Source organism: Emydura macquarii, unplaced genomic scaffold, assembly GCF_026122565.2.
Source record: "Emydura macquarii macquarii isolate MOO-44397 ecotype Brisbane River unplaced genomic scaffold, CSIRO-AGI_Emac_v2 contig_1253, whole genome shotgun sequence".
NCBI classification, from domain to species: Eukaryota; Metazoa; Chordata; order Testudines; family Chelidae; genus Emydura; species Emydura macquarii.
Window position 1 is genome coordinate 48,679,463 of NW_027131390.1, and position 13,470 is coordinate 48,692,932.

General features: G+C 44.7%; 1 protein-coding gene across 7 annotated transcripts in view; it reads left to right on the forward strand.

Moving 5' to 3' along the window:
• The first annotated feature begins 2,407 nt into the window (after positions 1-2,407).
• ERBB4 (erb-b2 receptor tyrosine kinase 4) overlaps positions 2,408-13,470 on the forward strand; it is an 885,692-nt gene continuing 874,629 nt past the window's right edge. For 5 of the 7 annotated variants that reach the window (XM_067548721.1, XM_067548718.1, XM_067548720.1 and 2 more), the window contains exon 1: positions 3,647-4,184. Coding sequence is in view for 6 of the 7 variants with exons in the window: in XM_067548718.1 (XP_067404819.1) it covers positions 4,103-4,184 (82 nt within the window). In the remaining variant the exon portion in view is untranslated. Of the gene's footprint in view, positions 2,761-3,170; positions 3,367-3,646; positions 4,185-13,470 lie in introns of those variants that run through there. The other 2 variants (XM_067548716.1, XM_067548717.1) reach the window with 2 other exon arrangements.

Genomic DNA, 13,470 nt, shown 5'->3' on the forward strand with positions numbered 1-13,470 from the left:
TTTGCAAAAAAAATCCAATGTGGACTGAAGGTCATTCTCAGTATGTACAAGGATAGCACAATCATCAGCATACTGAAGATCAGTAATGGATGCTCTGAGGACTTTTGGACTGATGGTTATAGGTTATCCCTGACTATCATTAAAAGGAGTATTAGATGATATGGGGCAGAAGACACTCTGCTACAGATACTGTATTACTTAGCACTTTTCATCTTTAGAGCTCATAGCACTTTACAAAGGAGGGCGGTATCACTATCCCCATTTTACAGATGTGGAAACTGAGGTCCAAAGCGGTGTGGTGACTTGCCCAAGATCACCCAGCAGGCTAGTGGCAGACACAGGACTGAACCCAGGTTTCATGAGTCTTAATCTACTGTCCCTGTCCACTGGCAATGAAATGTGTCCAAAAATGATCACTTAGAAAAGACAAATTAACAAACCTGAAGAAGATATTACCCTCTCCCCTTCTCTCTAACTGTTACACGACCCAATTCCACTCCCATTGCCTTCCACATGATCTGAATCAACATTAGAGGGAACAATATATTGCCACCACTCTGCATGTAAATATTTGGCAAGACAGTGAGATTTCCTTTTTTCCTTTCTCCACCAAACGGCCTGGAAAAATTGACTGAGAATGGTGGAGTCCATATACTGATATTAGCTAAAATGTTATCTCAGTATTTTACTGCACTTAGCACTGGTTAGCATTTGCTCATTTTCATGCACAGTATAGAAAAGCTCATACTAAAGTTAGTAAAATACTGGACGTACAATACATTGAACCTACTCTTGTTCCTACTGAAGTCGAAGTCAATGGAAAAAATATCACTGAGAAGGATTGGACTCTGAATGGGCAGCAATGTCCTTCATACAACCATGCACTTGCTGTAGTGTTAATTTGTTTGCAAACAGTCTGGATTTAGGGACTGTTAAATGTTGGCTGCTTATATCTCTGCTCTGTGTTCCGTAGTTTAATACCAACCAACAGTGGCCAGAAAATAAGCTCTGTTTCCTAGGATGGATGCAAGAGGAATTGGACAGATTTTAATTAGAGATGTAGTGAACTGCTCAAAACAATTTACAGTGGTATGGTAGCAGTTGCTCTGTTTTGCTCTGCTGGATACATTTCTGAGCTAGAGCTGGTCGGTAACTATAATCCACTCCAAATATACGTTCTGTTCTATTTTAGATGCTTATGCTTCTCCCATCACAGAGGTATAGGAAGATAGGAAACATCATGCTGGATCAGACCAGCGGTCCATCCATGCCCAGTATCCTGACAGTGGCTGGTAACTGTAACTGAGTGCCAGTTTACACATCCTCACATGTACTATTTATTTCTGTTCTTGTACATCTCTAGACCATGCTACTAGAACAACACAATGTGACCTATGAGTATGCAGTCAAAGTAGTCTAACCACATTGGGAGAAAGGAAACCGTCAGGAAAAGAGTTTAAGAGCAACTGCTAGGTGAAAGTATGCAGCGTAATTCTAGCTGTGTCTGTCTCAGGATATTAGAGTCAAAGTGGGTGAGGTCATATCTTTTATTGGACGGACTTCTGTTGGCTGACCAACCAACTTTGCTGAAGAATAGCTCTGTGTGGCTCAAAAGCTTGTCTCTCTCACCAACAGAAGTTGGTCCAATAAAAGATATTACCTCACCCCCCACCCCACCCCCTCTGCTAAATGGAGGATTAGTCATTGAACCAATCCCACTCATTACTGCATTTCCAAAAAATAGAGACCCAGATTAAAAGACAATTGGGGGTAGGTCTGTCTGTATGCAAAAAGTGATATATAAAAAAAAAGGCCTTGACCAGCCAGCTAAGATAAAGTAACTGTCAGGCTGAATGTTCAACCACTGCACCTACTTCAACCTTTTCTTTAGGTTTAGATAGGAAACACACCCTACTCCCTCCCATTCTCCATTTTCCAGTGTAGATTAAGTGCATTCCTTCCTCCCAATTTATAACACCTCAACAGCCTGATGAGCATGAGTGCTAGACCCCACACCTGCCTTTGAAGTCAATGATTGTTGCAAGTGTTCCCCATTGCTTGAGATCAGGCCAGAACAGACACTACCCACTTTCCCCCAGCAATCCGCTCGGTACTGCTGCAGATTACAATGCAAGGCTATAGTCATTGCTGCATTAAAATCGCCTCCAATGCAAAATGCACCGTAGGATGCACAGCCCTGAGGCACTGAAGATTTTAGGTCAGTGGTAGCAAAAGGCAGAGCAAAGAAGTTGCTTAAACTACCTGCTGGAGCCTTTAGAAATATGCAGAGAAAGAGGTCACAGCTTATTGGACAGTTGTAGTCTAGCAGGAGCCAGCCACTGCCGAATTTTCGGGGAAAGGGCAGGAGCTGGAGGACCATTAGACATTTTTTAGGGGTGGGAAGGGCTGTCATGGTTCAAATAAATCACAGAAAGTTAGGAAGCTTCAAGCAAGTCTCTAACTCTTTTTAAAATGCTTCCCTGGGTAATAAATCTCAGGGTAAAGATACTCTAATTACTTTAATTAGCTTTAATGGGCAGTAACCCTCTTTGAACTCCTCACTCCAAAATAGCGCTTGTCTTGCTTCTTCATTAAAAACCCCTTCCGATTATTTCTGGAGGAATCACCTAGCTCGAGCTGCCCCGTCCCACAAGCTCCAGACATTCTTTTCATTTTAAATGATGCCAGCGGAGAGGGATACCAGCTGACTGCAGCGTCACCCCACGGGGACAAGCCGTGAATGAACAAACAGTAGCTTGAGTGAGTGTAGACGCGGCGGTCCCAGGGGGCGAAAGTTCTGCCTTACATCGTGCGTGCGCGCGTAAGATCACGAACCAGCACTTCACTTTTCCTTTCCCTTTGCAAAAGCAGCGCCTGCTGCTTAGCCCCCATCGCCACGCCAGGGCTGGCCCCGGCAAGAAATACCGCTTTAAAGGACACACTCCTAGCAAAGAGCTTTATTGCGGGGGGGAGGGGGAATTCCTTCTCCTCCCCCTTCCCCGCCAGAAGCTGCGTTATTGCCACGGCTCCAGCAATGTCTGTACCGACACGCCTTGCAGGAGCGTGAGAGCGGGTTCAATTCAGATTCCCAGCCCGGCGCCCTCCCCCCCCTTTTTTTTGGGGGGGGGGCGGCGGGGGGGGCCAACCGCTCACAAACAAATGGGGGGGGGGGGAAAAGGGGGAAACCTGCCTTAAGAAGGAAGCGTGCAGTGGCACCCGCGCCCCGCCCCCCGGGAGAAGACCGGAGGGGGAAAGCCCCGAGCCTGGCACGGAGGAGAGGGACAAAAAGCCCCAGCAGCAGCAAGGCCGCAAATCTGCGGCTCAATCAAATCACAACGTGGCCATTCAAGGGGCCGCGGCGCGGTGGTGGGTGGTCGGCGGGCGGCGGCCTTGGGCGTTTCGCTCCGTGGGAACCTGCGGGCTGCGAGCGCGCGCGGCTCCTGCCTTCCCGGACAGGTGTTCCCGGGGGAGGGGGGCAGCGCCGGAGCCCAGGGGGCAGGAGAGGGCGGGGCTCGCGGAGCCCGTGCACAGGAGGAGGCGGGGCTTGCTCGGTGTTGCTCCAACCTCCCTGCTCCTCTGTGTGTGTGTATGTGGGGTTTTTTGTGGGGGGGTCGGGGGGGGTTTGTTAATCTCAGCTTAGCAGCCGGGGAAAGGGAGTCAATGAAACAGACGCGCTGAGATTTGACTGCTGCAAGCCACCCCGGCCAGGGTGAGAAGAAGGAACCGGGGGGGGGGCAGGCGAGCAGTGTCTCCTCGCCCCCAAAGTGAAGCAAGACGAAAGGAAGGGGGGAGAAAAAAAGAGAGGAAGGAAGAGAGGAAAAAAAAGAGGGAAACTGGGACTAAACAGCCGGGACTTGCGGGGAGCAACTTGTTGCAAAGAGCGTTTGCCGGTGGGGAAGCAGCGGGGCTAAGCTCGCTCGCTCGCTCTTTCTCGAGCGGGACTGGAGCAAAGCCACGCACAGGGTGTCTCTCTCCTCCTTCCCAGAGCCGGGCACCTGAGCGAGGGGCGCCTGGGTCCACCACGCTCGCCCGCCGCCGAGGGGGATGTGCTATTTGGACCATGTAACATCGCTGCCAGGAGTTGAGGCTGCCCTTTGAGAAAATGAAGCGGGCCACCCGACTCCTCTGCTGGGTCAGCTGCCTTGTGATCTCCGGGACCCTCCAGCCCGGCGCGGCTCAGGCAGGTGGGTTGTTGCAATGCCAAGCTCTCTCCAAAGCGGAGGCAGCAGCTGTGAAACCTGCCGCCTGTGTTGGCTGGTGCATTTTATGCAGGGATACGTTGGATTTTTGTATTGCAGGCTTGGAGACGAAGCTGAGCCGACCCGGTTTTATTTTTTTTACAATGTCCTGTCTCTATTCTCTTCCCCCCCCTCCCCCGCCCCCCTTTTTGGTTGAGTTCTGTGCCGGGGTATTTCCCTACTGTTTTTGCAGAGAGGGTTCAGCTCCGGCTATGTCTGTTTGCCTAGATGTGGCCAAAAACACGAATCCGTGGATAGCCCCCCTTTTTTTTTCTGTCGGGGAGACACGGAGCGGTTAGTTCTCGGACACGCGAAGCGGACGGGGGCTGAGGGTTGCTCTCTGTTGCTTTCTATATGTATTCCTCGCTCTCTCTTGGAGCCGTCGGGTTGGACCCGGGGGAAGGGGGGCCGTGGGTGCGCCCCACTTCGCACCTGTGCGTGGGGCTGCTTTAGCAAGGAGCAGCTGGGCTCGTGGCTCCGGCAGGCGAGCTCCCAGCCGCAGAAGCTGGCCGAGGGGCAGCTCGGCTGCAGATCCCGGACGGGACTTTGGGGGATGAGGCTCTGCCCCTGCGGGCCGTCCCCACCCGGGAAATGCAGGGTTAGCGGCTGACCTTTTCCCCCTCTGTCTTAATAGCGCGCCCGGGGGGCCTGCTTTGGAGCTTGGCTTTGCCACAAACTTCACCCGCAATCCCATGCACGTCGCTTGGCTCGCGAAAGAGCGTGTGTAGCTCAGCCTCCGTTGGCCGCGCTCCCGTAAACTTCTCTGTTGACACAGGGGCAGAGCCTCCCACCGGGCTAGTGTCTCCGCACCGCAGAGGTGAAGCTCCTGCTCCGCTCCCTGGTGCAAGGGCGCACGCCCGTGTGACAGCGAGTTCCCCTCGGCGCAGCGGAGCTGGAGACCTGGCATTCAAAAGTTGCAGCCGCGTGGGGGTGATTGCAGTGCCACGGGGGCTCGGGAAGCTCTGCAAAGGCCGGGTGGGAAAACAGTGCTGGGGGGGGTACCCTTTGCACAGCCTCCGAATCTGCCAGCCAGCCAGAGGACTAGTGCAACACAGGATGGTTGTCAAGAAAAGGCCCTTCTTGCCTTGAATATTTTTTCCCCATCACGGGCTCGAGAAAGAAGTAAAACTGCACGGGATTCAAACCAGTCCTCCTTAGGGTGGCCCGCCCCTCCAGCCCCATATTAAACATGGGGAAGTTGTACGCCGGGGCTCTTTTTCCACTATCCTCGAACGCAGGCGCTGAGTGTATATCCCACACTTTGTCGGGTCCCCTTGATTTATCGGCACCCGGTGCTCCGCACGTACCAGTTAGGTCAGGAATTGTACCAACTGAGGGCTGGATGCAAGCTTACTTTTGAGTTTCCCTTTGATTTCCTGCAGATAGCTGGGCCACGGGGCTGATTATGCATGTTGACCCATTCCAAAGCTGGTGAGGCTGACATATATGTTTAGCTGAGAGGAATTTCTGTGAAGCAACCTGCAGGGTTTTTCCTCCGCTTCAGCTGTCGGTGCACAGCAGTTTGTTATTAACCGAGCTGCTGGGGTTACACTCCCCCTAAAAGCTCCGTTCGGGATTTCTCTATAAGGAATACAACCCAAATTAGTCCTGCAGCTCTCCTCCCAATATAGGACAGCGCTTTATTCCGTATTGTCGTAGTCAGAAGAGAATCTGTCGGAGTGACTAGGCTTTGATGAGTATATGTTCGAAAATGCTGGTGTTACAAAAGCCAAGCTCGGGTTCTTAAAACACAAAGCGATCCGGATAACAGACTAGGAGAAAGGAAAGCTATTTTGTATATTTATTTTAATTGAAAGACGTGTGATTCTGAGAAATTGTAACCATTCTGCATGGAGGGAGGAGAAAACCCCTTTAATTTGGATCTAACATCATAAAAGCAACTTATTTGACTATTCCCTTTGTGTGTTAGGGATTCGTTCTTCCCAAGTAAATACATATTGAGCTTCCCCCAGTCAGTAGCAGTTTGGAGGAGTTTGTTTTGGTCCAAATGAGAAATTAAGTGCGGATAAGTAAACTAAGCTGCCAGAGGGCGACAAGATGTTGAGTGAATTGCTTTTAGATGAAACAAATTAAGGAAACGAGGGGAGACAATCTGCTTCTCGCATTATTAGACACGCTTGGAGTTCAGGGGAAAGTGGCATATTTTTGAAATGCTAATTTCTTAAGAAGCAGAAGGAATGCACCTTATTTACTGGTCTATGTGAACAGAATAGAAATATTGATTCCCCCACCCCCACTACAGATCTTTAGGATTTGTGATTACATCTCACTCTTCAAAGAAACCAGAAGGAAGAGTAGTTGCAATTTTCCCTTAAAATTACTGGTTTACTCAGATGCACCCCTTCAAGATATTTGAAAGATATGTCCCATGACATCCCCAGGGACATTACATGACGTTTCAGATATCAGTGTTATATCCCCCAGCAGAATAATTCCTGTGGCGTAACTTGCATTTTTGTGTATGTGCGTGTGATTTACAAAGACGTGTTAGTATATATTTTATTTATTTTGCAGAAGGGAAACACACGTGTAGGTTGCGCAGCTGCAAGCAGTAATTCCAAGTCCATAAACAATGTGGTACTGTTTAACTTAGGTCTATTCCTGAGGCATATAAACAAGGTTTCCCATTTATTTTTGAGGTGTTTCCGAATATTGCCAAGTAAAACTATATAGCTGGAATCCTGTTTACATATCAAATAAACTGGCTATTGATATCGTTTAAGAACAAAAATCTAAATGTACATTTCCCTTCACTGTGTCTATATGTTTATGAAAAATGCATCGTGTAAAATTTCCTTCAACTCCTTTCACGGTGCTTGAAGTTTTTCATATGTTCAAGAAGTTAGGAATCAAAGACTTGCTCAAATTTTAATAGTGGTTTGGAATCTATCTCCCTGGACAGAATAATGCTGCTTAGATCTACTGTAAAATATTGCATTTGCATACTGACTTAATGATAGACATGTAATGTGATTTTGTTGGGTATATTTTCTAGGGGTCAGTTGTTTTAACATAAAACATTAAAAAGAGGGTATAAAATTGCTCACGTTTCCTTTTTGTTTTAAATCATGGGGAGATGAAGATGTTTGACCAGTGACTGGGGCATTCACACATTCTTGACTTGGTCTCTGTTCCTATTTTTATGTAACTGAGATCAGAACTATGTTGAAAAAGAATTGAAATGTTTTCTGTTGTTCAGAGAAAAGCTTTCATAATCATCTACCCTTTTATATACATATTTTTGGTTTTAGTTAAATGCTGCTTTTTCTGCACATGATATTTTTAACAGTGACTATCCTATTTAAGATTTTTATTTATCTGTTTCCTCTTAGACTTTCCTTTGCTATGATTTTAATTAATTAATACCAGTAAATGAATTATTCTATTTCTTGTTTTGCAAGCCTTTATTCTTTATTATTCTTAGTAGGGAGATGATTTTTTTATTCCTTCTATTTTTCTTCTTTTTCTCATTTTTTGCTTCTGCATAGTATCCCCTCTCCCTTTATATTTATACTTTTTTTTTCCCTATTGCATACTACTTTTCTTAATCTCTTCTTTTGCCTCCTTGTTGTTTCTTCCCTAGCAGCCTTCCACTTTGGCGCTGCTGGAGCTCCCTGTGTCGCTTTCCATCCTTTCTGATAAATCTGATATGTCTGGCTGAATGGCCAGTCCCAAAGTCATTCCCTTGCCTATATTTATTCCTGAAAGAACATAAAAATGCATCGATCTGGGGTCACTTGCATATCCTCAAAGCACTGACTTTCAAGGCCAAATCTCTTCTTTAAACAAGGCTCACATCTCTCTTGGATAAAATTCTTTACTCCCCAGACCACGCAAGAAGAAAAATGTTATTTAAATAGGAGTGGAAGGAAGGAATTATTTTAATTCTAAGCATTTATTGAGCCGTGATTGACCTATTCTGCTTGGCACCTGCTGAATTAGCATGTCAGGTTGTACAGGTGTACTTTGCTTTGTAAGTACTGAGCGGCTGATAAGCGCAATGGGGGGAATTCCTACTGATTTCTATGGGCTTTGGATCAGGCCCTAAATATTTTCTTCAGTTTGAGCGAGTCATTGAGATGCTTACACCTTCACGGTTATGGGTGGAGAAAAAATAGTAAAAGCTGTTAATTTCATTCTCCTGCTGCTGTTGGCCAGGAAATAAAGAAAAACCAGTGTGTACACTCCTTTTGTTTGTGTGTATACAATTTGCAATGCACAATCTTTGTGATTTTAAACTGGGTAACACGATAAAAATACCTTGTGCTATTACTTGAAAACAGATCAATCCTTGCTCTATTAGCAAATTGCCAATAAACTTACTCCTTTTTCTGATACACAGTACTGTAGAAGTGTTAAATAATTACAGCTAAATTAACTTTTGTATTATGTGAACTGTCCATTTGCTCTGTGAAATTAATTGTACGTTAAATATTTTTCCACTGTTTTCTTCCTGATGAGCCTATTCAGTCTGATGTGCCGCATTGGCTTTATGCTCATGTCAAAGCTCTTCTCTGGGTCACAGCAGATGGGGCCTCATTTGAAAGTGCATCGTGCCTCATCTCCTGCCGCTGTCTTTGATGCTTACCCATTGCATTTCAACAAAGAGGCTATTTGGTAGCTGAACTCCAAATGCCTTTGAAAATAAACATTAATTTGAAATTTCAGCATACAGTTGGGGACAATTGACCCAGGCCCTGAGAAAGTGAAGTCCAGTCAGGGGGCAGTATAAGTCTCTTGCCACCGCTCTCTTTTTTTAGCTGCAGGGGAATAGTTTCCCATTATATTTTCTTGGGCTCACTCTAAGTTTTGCAGTCCTTACTCAGGTAAAACTCCATTGATGTCAGTTGGAGTTTTGACTGAAGGATTGGGTGTCTAGGGCCAGACGGAGGCTGGTGTAGGGATTAGGAGGTAGGCAGGCTGTGCTCTTTCTCTTCGTGGGCTGCTTGGGGCAGTTATGTCTTAAGCACAGGCTAGGGCAGTTAACTTGTATCCCCATTGCAATGGTGCTGTGATAGGCCATTGCAGGGTTGCAAAATTTCTGGTGTAAGACCCTGGTCTGGCCCCTTTCATCCTCTAGCCTGCCTCCAGATTTCCTCTGTGCTGTGAAGGGCTGTTGCGGGTCTGGCACGGAGCTGGCTCTGGGCCTGGCTTACATGCCCCTTGGGGGTATTCTCCAGGGGGTCCCTATGGCAGATGAGCTGCAGAGCAACACTGAATCAGGGCTGGAGATCATGTATACCTGTAACTGACACAGAGTTGTATATAAAGAGGGCCAGATTCAACTCTTAACTATACTTGGAAAACCCAAGTGACTGAACTGGGGCTGTCTGGTTTTAAAAGCGGGCAGAATTTGATCATGTGTCTGGTATGGATTTTAGCACTGAGAAGTGCATTAATAATAAAGCACATGGAGCTACAACAACATAATATGGAGGGTCTGGCTTATACGCATGCAAGTTAGCAAAATCAGATCCACCATTTACCATTCAGACAAATATTCTTTGACTACTATTATTCTTTAGTAAAGAAAAGGAAAAAGTCGCAAGTTAAGATTGTAAGGCCAAATTCAAGTGTGCTGTAAGCGTAAACAGCTCCACTGAAATCAGTAACACTGCACTCGCTTACACCAGCATTGAATTTGTCCTCAAGAGCCATTTAAGAATTTTGTCTTTAATCTAGAATCCTGAGTTATTCTTAAGTGGCCTTTATTTTTTTTTTCTTATTACTGTGGAAATTGACGAGAACCTTTACTTAACCGGAATGCTTTTTCTCTTGTTTGATGTCCATTGGTTTTTATGGCAAGGTAGAAATTTTAAAATATTCAAATGCTCCATTAAAAATGTATATGAAATCAAACCACAGAAAATATATTTAGGATGTACATGTGAATTAACATGCAGCACACACACAAATAAGACAGACATTCTTGCACAAAACGCTTTTTTAGAAGATGGTTACCGTTAGAAAGTATGTTAATATCTACAGCTAGTCTCCAGCCGCAAATACTGATACCTCTGTATCCTGCACATCAGCAGACTGCTTTTTCAGACTAATCTATCTGACCAGTTCCATTTGCTGCCTTACTGTTCTGGGCATCTGCTGATGGCATCAGTCCTCAGGCCTTCCTTTTAAAGTGGGATGCCCCTAATTTCCTCTTTTTACAGGGTTACTAGTCTAGAGGATGGGGGAAGCTGTAGATAGGATCTATGTTGATTTTGAGTCTGGCATTTTGATGCAGTTCTACGTGACATTCTCATAAGCAAACTAGGAAACATGGTTTAGATGAAAATGCTATAAGGTGGGTACACAACTGCTTGAAAGACCGGATCCAAAGAGTCAGATGGGGAGGAAGTATCTAATGGGGTCTTGCTGGGGTCAGTCCTGGGTCCAGTACTAACCAATATTTTCAGTAATGACTTGGATAAATAGAGTGGAAAGCATGCTTACAGAATTTGCGGCTGACACCAAGCTGCGAGGGGTTGCAAGCACTTGGAAGACTGAATTAGAATTCACAATGACCTTGGCGCACTGGAAAATTGGTCAGAAATCAACAAGATGGAATTCAACAAAGACAAGTGCAAAGAGCTACACAGCTGCAAAATGGGGACTAACAGGGTTGATGGTAGTACTGCAGAAAAGGATCTGGGGGTTATAGTTAGGCTTGGAAGGATTAGATTTTTATTGGTAACAGTAGATCTCACCATACACACACAATAATAGATATTTACAGATAGGCAAAGTAAGAAAAATGCTGCTTGAGAACTTACTAGAGTTTGATTTAAGGATATTCACTTTGTATATTTTGACATATGATGCTGACAATTTTTGTTTTAATAGTTATAAAGCTTTACTTGTTAAAATCTCAATGTCCATGGTCATTAAATAATTACTGTCTGACCCGCCTCTGTCTGCCCTCCTCCCCATACCTTTGTGTGACCATTTAAATCAATATTTTAAAGCATTGTTTTGGTTTTTTTAAAATATCAACATTATCCATGGAAATTATTAAAAATAAATACATAAATAAAAAATCCGTCTGCCAAGACTAGTTATAGTGGACCACAAATTGAAAAGGAGTCAACAATATGATGCAGTTGCAAAACAGCTAATGTCATTCTGGGATGTATTAACAGGAGTGTCATATTTAAGAGATGGGAGGCAATAGTGCTGCTCTATTTTGGCACTGTTGAGACCTCTGCTGGAGTATAGTGTCCAATTCTGGACACCAAACTTTAAGAAAGCTGGAACAAATTGGAGGGAGTCCAGAGGACAGCAACAGAAAGGTAAAAGATTTAGAAAATTCGACGTATGAGGAAAGGTTTAAAAAAACTGAGCATGTTTAGTTTTGAGAAAAGAAGATGAAGGGGGAATCTGATAACGATCTTCAAATATGTCATGGGCTGTTATAAAGGGGATAGCGATCAGTAGTTCTACCTTCAGTGGACATGGAGAACAAGAAGTAATAGGCTTACTCTCAAGCAAGGGAGATTTATGTTAGATATTAAGAAAAACTGTATAACTATAAAGATAGTTATGCTCTGGAACAGGTTTCCGAGGGAGGTTATGGAATCCCCATCACTGGAGGTTTCTAAGAACAGGTTGCACGAACACCTGTCAGGGATGCTCTAGGTTTACTTGCTCCTGCCTCAATGCAAAAGGCTGGACTACCTCTCGAGGTCCCATCCAGCCCTACATTTCTATGATTCTTATGCATGTGAGGGCTATGGAAATGTAATCGCATTTCTTCTCTTAGATCAGTACGGGAAGATGCACATCTCCCTCCAGGCTGGGCCCACTTTTCCCCACAGTCAGCCTGCTTCCCATACTTGAATCCTCCCCCATGAATAGTTCTTTGGTGTCCAGGGAAAAGAGGATGCTACTGTGGAAGTAGTTAAAGCCCCTGTTCATACCGGAGGAATGACTAGACCAAAGAATGGAGAATCCCTTTTTTTGATAAAGTGGGTTGTTGGCTTAGAGCTCTGACTCTCACTTGGGGTGCAAAAGTCCTGAGTTCAAACCCTGAACTAACCCTCATAGCAGAGGTGGAAGTTATATAAACAACTTTGGTGAAATGCTGGCCCATTTTTGACATTGATCTCATTGACTTCAGTAGCACTCAGATGTGTTTAATACAGTCAAATGCCAAAGTCATACATGTAGGAACAAAGATTATAGGCCTCACTTACGGGGGAATGTGTACTGGAAAACACTGACTGAAAAGGATGTAGGAATCACAGTGGATAATGAACTAAATGTGAGCTCTGAATGCAATGCGTGGCTTAGAAGGCTAATGTGAACCTTGGATGTATGTGCAGGAGACCATAGAGTAGAGTGAGGAGGTGATACTTCCTCTCTTGCTAGCATTGGTGATCCCATTGCTGGAATACGGTGTCCACTTCTGGTATCTGCACTTCTGAAAGGATGTTGGGGAAACTGGAAAAGTTTCAGAAAAGAGATACAAGAATAATATGAGGTGTAGAAAACCTGCCTGACAGTGAGACATAAGAAGCTCCATCTACTTAGCTATCCAAGAGATGACTTGATCATGGTCTATAAATGCCTAGAATGGGAGAGGTCTCTTTAAACTAGCAAAGAAAATCATAACAAGGTCCAATCGCTGGGAGTTGAAGCTAGACAAATCAAACTGGAAATAAAGCACCTGGTGTGGGTAATTAACCGCTGGAACAACTTACCAAGGGAAATGGTGGTTGCTCTGTCACTTAGTCTTTACATCAAAATTAGGTGTTTTTCTAAAACATATGTTTCAGTCTAATTGGAAGTTATGGCTGGTGTTACACAGGAGGTTAGATTAGATGATCATAATGGTCCATTAAAATCTATGGGCCTTTTGTTTTTATGGGAGTTCAAAAGAATTCTCATAATGCATGACAGTTGACATGGTCGTGTATTAGGGTGCCTTTGGAGATTTTAGTTTATATTGTGTAAATATGGGTTTAAGATTGTGTAAACATTTATTTGTTTTGAGTATACAGTGAGATTTTTGTGTCTGTGACACAAGGAGCCTATCAGTGCCAACTGGCAGAGGGCACACTACAATATAGCTCATTATCAGATCTAACACACTCACTTTTCAAGTACAGAATATGGCCATATAAGATATCACACGTAAACTGGTGACACAGTGGTGATTTAATATTCTTCTGTGGTGTATATACAGGCAATATATGAAGAAACGTAAATACGTGCT